The sequence below is a fragment of the Silurus aristotelis genome, assembly GCF_946808225.1.
Source record: "Silurus aristotelis genome assembly, chromosome: 9".
Lineage (NCBI taxonomy): Eukaryota > Metazoa > Chordata > Actinopteri > Siluriformes > Siluridae > Silurus > Silurus aristotelis.
In genome coordinates, this window is record NC_139582.1 from 30,645,989 (window position 1) to 30,652,422 (window position 6,434).

At 43.5% G+C, this 6,434-nt stretch overlaps 2 protein-coding genes across 2 annotated transcripts; both read left to right on the top strand.

Moving 5' to 3' along the window:
* Positions 1-1,147: 1,147 nt before the first annotated feature.
* On the top strand, positions 1,148-2,414 carry LOC310731627 (hatching enzyme 1.2-like; the record flags this gene model as incomplete). Its single annotated transcript, XM_083551287.1, has 4 exons — positions 1,148-1,265; positions 1,533-1,673; positions 1,761-1,878; positions 2,015-2,414. 4 exons carry the CDS (start codon positions 1,148-1,150, stop codon positions 2,400-2,402), a joined length of 765 nt encoding a protein of 254 aa, XP_083407413.1. The 3' UTR covers positions 2,403-2,414.
* Positions 2,415-4,547: 2,133 nt separating this feature from the next.
* LOC310731628 (hatching enzyme 1.2-like) lies at positions 4,548-5,814 on the top strand (the record flags this gene model as incomplete). Its single annotated transcript, XM_083551288.1, has 4 exons — positions 4,548-4,665; positions 4,933-5,073; positions 5,161-5,278; positions 5,415-5,814. The coding sequence occupies 4 exons, from the start codon at positions 4,548-4,550 to the stop codon at positions 5,800-5,802; spliced, it is 765 nt and encodes a 254-aa protein (XP_083407414.1). The 3' UTR covers positions 5,803-5,814.
* Positions 5,815-6,434: the final 620 nt, after the last annotated feature.

Below are 6,434 nucleotides of genomic sequence, written 5' to 3' on the forward strand. Positions count from 1 at the left end.
GGCTCCATCAATGCTGAACGGTATATACAGGTTTTAGAGCAACAAATGCTTCCATACAGAAAACGTCTTTTTCATGGAAGACCTTGTCTATTTGAGCAAGACAATGCTAACTGATTGCTGCATCTATGACAATAGCACGACTTTGTAATAGAAGACTCCTGGTGCTGAACTGGCGTGCCTGCAGTCTAGACCTTTTGCCATTTGAAAACATTTAGTGCATCGTGAAACGAAAAATACAACAAAGGAAACCCAGAACTGTTGAGCAGCTAGAGCCCTGTATCAGACACACATGGATCAACATTCTTCTTCCTACACTTCAGCAACTTGTCTCCTCAGTTCCCAGATATATATAGACAGAAGACGTGATGCTACACAGATGAAAACATGGCCCTGTCCCAACTTTTTGGAGTCCTGTTGCAGCCAAATTCGAAATGACCGAACATCTGATTCTCCTGACTTCCAGCAGGAAGTCCGGGCCAGGGTAAAGAACCGATAAAACATGAAGTGTCGTGAAATGATAATAGAGCCAACTGGTCTCCGGTCTAACATGAAGATGACCGTTTGTGCCGCAGATTTCATGCCGACCAGAGCGGCAACTCCAATTGACGCGATCTGGTAAATCAATTCATCTGGATCCTCAAAACAAATATTGGGTGCAGGTCCAGCTTCACCTGAGCAATAATTAAGAGATATGCATAGATTTTGGGATCGAAACCACAGGATATGCATCTAAAAGATGAATTAGTTATTCTCAAGTACACACAGTAGGATTTCCATGCTGTTTATCTTGGATGAAACCGTAAGACCTGCATTTTACAAGTCACTCCCTAAAACAGCACCTGAAACATAGATCAATGACCTGACATCAAGAGCCTTCGGTCCATCCTTTAGTACAGAATATCCAAACTGTCGCCTGATGCTCGCTTTGATTCAGAAAGGTTTTGAAGTCAGTGTTGAGTTTAGAGGGTCCTCCCTTAAGCTCCACACATGAGACAGTGGACACTAACACCTACCCTTGATCCCAAGCGAGCCACACCAACTTTTTTTTCGCCATGTGCCAATGTGTATAAAAATCCAGGTATGACACTCTGCAGTCACCCAGCAACGGTGAAGGAGCATCCAGATCATCTTCCCACACTGAAGCATCATGATGTCCAGAGCATCTCTCTCCATTCTAGCCCTGCTGCTCGGCTTCTCGCAAGCTCTCTATCTGACCCAACCTGAGCAGGAGGACTTCACATCAAAGATTCTCGACGTCAACCACGGTCTGATACCTCTCTGATCTCAATGGCACTAGACCGGCACCATTACTGCAATGCAAATATGGGCCTAGAATCTGTCTTCTTCTAAGCGAATCATTCTGGAATATAGATTTTCCCATTCTATGTTTTGCACTTGAACCAGTGACAGAAACTCTGGCAATGAAAATTTGATGTGAGACCAGAATGTTGGACTCCAAAAGCTCAGACACTACAAATAATACAGCATATTGTTTTTGCTGTGATTAATCCATTGTGTTTATCTGTATGAAGGATCCAGTGAACCGTTGCTGGAGGGAGACATACTCTTGCCAGGAATCAAGAACGCTCTGGTCTGCCCCGACGGCAGCTGCTTTTGGAAGAAGTCCTCGAATGGCTTGGTGGAGGTGCCTTACACATTGAGCTCTGTTTTCTGTGAGTGAAAGACTACCATATTCACATTGTCCACTTATGACACACACTCTCGATTTCTTATTTATGTACTGGACATTTTCTTCACAGCTTCCTCTGACAATACTGTAATTGCCAATGCCATGGCCACCTTCCACAACAAAACCTGCATTCGTTTCATCTCCAGGACAAATCAAAGTGACTACCTCAACATCGAGAGCAAAGACGGGTGAGACCCACTAAAGCATTTAACATGTCTCATATTGGAGCTTGATGCTCTTTTTTTCCTGTTTAATGCACAGTGCCCACATGTTGACATCAGTGTCACGGTCATATATTCATATATTTTTTAATTTTTCTCTCAGATGTTACTCTTACGTGGGCAAGATAGGTGGCGCTCAGGTGGTCTCTTTGAGCAAGCCGGGTTGCGTTTATAACAGCATCGTCCAGCACGAGCTGAACCATGCACTCGGTTTCTACCACGAGCATGTTAGAAGCGACCGTGACACTTACGTCACCATCAACTGGAACAACATCGACCAAACCATGACGTCTAATTTTAACTTGAAGAACACCAACAACCTCAACACGCGGTACGACTACTCCTCTGTGATGCACTATGGAAGAACAGCGTTCTCCATCAACGGTCTGGACACCATCACCCCTATTCCCGATCCTTCGGTAAAGATTGGACAGAGCATGGAGCTGTCTGCCACCGACATCCTGAGGATCAAGACTCTCTACAACTGCTGACCTCGTTCAGAACCTTTGTTTTGATTTCACTTTGCTGTAACATTGTAGAAGCGCTAATGATACAGGACACAGTGAGGACCTCACTTGCTGTGCTAACAAAATGTGGACTCATGCAATAAAATGGCTGCAAGCATGTTTTGTGTAGCGTTTACTTAAATGGCGCATTTCACATAAACACCTTTACTCGGTGTCCTTCATCCCACATTCATGAATCTCCAAAACATGAAAATCAATTCTGACACTGCCAAAGTTCAAACCAGCATTTCACAAATGTTCACTAGTTATAATAAATAGTTTTTTCTACAAGTGACATTTTAGCATGATGTCGATAACAGGTCAGTAAGATGATTGGTTATAAATAGTGTATCTCAGGAGTAAAAATGGGCAGAGCTTCACCAATCTCTGAAAGACTGTGTCTACAAATTGTGGAACAATTTCAGAATAATGTTCCTCGACATCAAATTGCAAACAGTTGAATATCTCATCGTTTACAGAGCATAATATCATGAAAGGTTTCAAAGAATCTGGAGAAATCTCTGTGCACAAGGGACATGGGCAAAAATCATTATCGGATGCCCATGATCTTCGGGCCCTCAGGCGGCACTGCTATTAAAACAGTCGCGATTCTGTAATAGAAATCACTGCAGTGGCTCACAAACACCTCCAGAAGTCATTGTCTGTGAACACATCCAAAAATGCAGGTCAAATCCCTGTCATACAAAAGAAGAAGGTATGCGTGAACATGGTCCAGAAACGGCACAACCTCTCTGGGCTAAAGCTCATTTAAAATGTACCGAGGGAAAGTGGAAAACTGTTCAGTGGTCAGACGATTCAAAATTCTCATTTCCTTGTGGACACAATGGAAGCCACGTCCTCTGGACTAAAGAGTGGAGGGATCTTCCGGCTTTTGTATCAGCGCCCAGTTCAAAGAGCCGCATCTCTGGTGTTGTCAAAGTGCATTAGTGCTTGTGGATTGGGCAGCTGGTACATTTGGAGAGGCTCCATCAATGCTGAACGGTATATACAGGTTTTAGAGCAACAAATGCTTCCATACAGAAAACGTCTTTTTCATGGAAGACCTTGTCTATTTGAGCAAGACAATGCTAACTGATTGCTGCATCTATGACAATAGCACGACTTTGTAATAGAAGACTCCTGGTGCTGAACTGGCGTGCCTGCAGTCTAGACCTTTTGCCATTTGAAAACATTTAGTGCATCGTGAAACGAAAAATACAACAAAGGAAACCCAGAACTGTTGAGCAGCTAGAGCCCTGTATCAGACACACATGGGTCAACATTCTTCTTCCTACACTTTAGCAAACTTGTCTCCTCAGTTCCCAGATATATATAGACAGAAGACGTGATGCTACACAGATGTAAACATGGCCCTGTCCCAACTTTTTGGAGTCCTGTTGCAGCCAAATTCGAAATGACCGAACATCTGAGTCTCCTGACTTCCAGCAGGAAGTCCGGGCCAGGGTAAAGAACCGATAAAACATGAAGTGTCGTGAAATGATAATAGAGCCAACTGGTCTCCGGTCTAACGTGAAGATGACCGTTTGTGCCGCAGATTTCATGCCGACCAGAGCGGCAACTCCAATTGACGCGATTTGGTAAATCAATTCATCTGGATCCTCAAAACAAATATTGGGTGCAGGTCCAGCTTCACCTGAGCAATAATTAAGAGATATGCATAGTTTTTGGGATCGAAACCACAGGATATGCATCTAAAAGATGAATTAGTTATTCTCAAGTACACACAGTAGGATTTCCATGCTGTTTATCTTGGATGAAACCGTAAGACCTGCATTTTACAAGTCACTCCCTAAAACAGCACCTGAAACATAGATCAATGACCTGACATCAAGAGCCTTCGGTCCATCCTTTAGTACAGAATATCCAAACTGTCGCCTGATGCTCGCTTTGATTCAGAAAGGTTTTGAAGTCAGTGTTGAGTTTAGAGGGTCCTCCCTTAAGCTCCACACATGAGACAGTGGACACTAACACCTACCCTTGATCCCAAGCGAGCCACACCAACTTTTTTTTCGCCATGTGCCAATGTGTATAAAAATCCAGGTATGACACTCTGCAGTCACCCAGCAACGGTGAAGGAGCATCCAGATCATCTTCCCACACTGAAGCATCATGATGTCCAGAGCATCTCTCTCCATTCTAGCCCTGCTGCTCGGCTTCTCGCAAGCTCTCTATCTGACCCAACCTGAGCAGGAGGACTTCACATCAAAGATTCTCGACGTCAACCACGGTCTGATACCTCTCTGATCTCAATGGCACTAGACCGGCACCATTACTGCAATGCAAATATGGGCCTAGAATCTGTCTTCTTCTAAGCGAATCATTCTGGAATATAGATTTTCCCATTCTATGTTTTGCACTTGAACCAGTGACAGAAACTCTGGCAATGAAAATTTGATGTGAGACCAGAATGTTGGACTCCAAAAGCTCAGACACTACAAATAATACAGCATATTGTTTTTGCTGTGATTAATCCATTGTGTTTATCTGTATGAAGGATCCAGTGAACCGTTGCTGGAGGGAGACATACTCTTGCCAGGAATCAAGAACGCTCTGGTCTGCCCCGACGGCAGCTGCTTTTGGAAGAAGTCCTCGAATGGCTTGGTGGAGGTGCCTTACACATTGAGCTCTGTTTTCTGTGAGTGAAAGACTACCATATTCACATTGTCCACTTATGACACACACTCTCGATTTCTTATTTATGTACTGGACATTTTCTTCACAGCTTCCTCTGACAATACTGTAATTGCCAATGCCATGGCCACCTTCCACAACAAAACCTGCATTCGTTTCATCTCCAGGACAAATCAAAGTGACTACCTCAACATCGAGAGCAAAGACGGGTGAGACCCACTAAAGCATTTAACATGTCTCATATTGGAGCTTGATGCTCTTTTTTTCCTGTTTAATGCACAGTGCCCACATGTTGACATCAGTGTCACGGTCATATATTCATATATTTTTTAATTTTTCTCTCAGATGTTACTCTTACGTGGGCAAGATAGGTGGCGCTCAGGTGGTCTCTTTGAGCAAGCCGGGTTGCGTTTATAACAGCATCGTCCAGCACGAGCTGAACCATGCACTCGGTTTCTACCACGAGCATGTTAGAAGCGACCGTGACACTTACGTCACCATCAACTGGAACAACATCAACCAAACCATGACGTCTAATTTTAACTTGAAGAACACCAACAACCTCAACACGCGGTACGACTACTCCTCTGTGATGCACTATGGAAGAACAGCGTTCTCCATCAACGGTCTGGACACCATCACCCCTATTCCCGATCCTTCGGTAAAGATTGGACAGAGCATGGAGCTGTCTGCCACCGACATCCTGAGGATCAAGACTCTCTACAACTGCTGACCTCGTTCAGAACCTTTGTTTTGATTTCACTTTGCTGTAACATTGTAGAAGCGCTAATGATACAGGACACAGTGAGGACCTCACTTGCTGTGCTAACAAAATGTGGACTCATGCAATAAAATGGCTGCAAGCATGTTTTGTGTAGCGTTTAATTAAATGGCGCATTTCACATAAACACCTTTACTCGGTGTCCTTCATCCCACATTCATGAATCTCCAAAACATGAAAATCAATTCTGACACTGCCAAAGTTCAAACCAGCATTTCACAAATGTTCACTAGTTATAATAAATAGTTTTTTCTACAAGTGACATTTTAGCATGATGTCGATAACAGGTCAGTAAGATGATTGGTTATAAATAGTGTATCTCAGGAGTAAAAATGGGCAGAGCTTCACCAATCTCTGAAAGACTGTGTCTACAAATTGTGGAACAATTTCAGAATAATGTTCCTCGACATCAAATTGCAAACAGTTGAATATCTCATCGTTTACAGAGCATAATATCATGAAAGGTTTCAAAGAATCTGGAGAAATCTCTGTGCACAAGGGACATGGGCAAAAATCATTATCGGATGCCCATGATCTTCGGGCCCTCAGGCGGCACTGCTATTAAAACAGTCGCGATTCTGTAA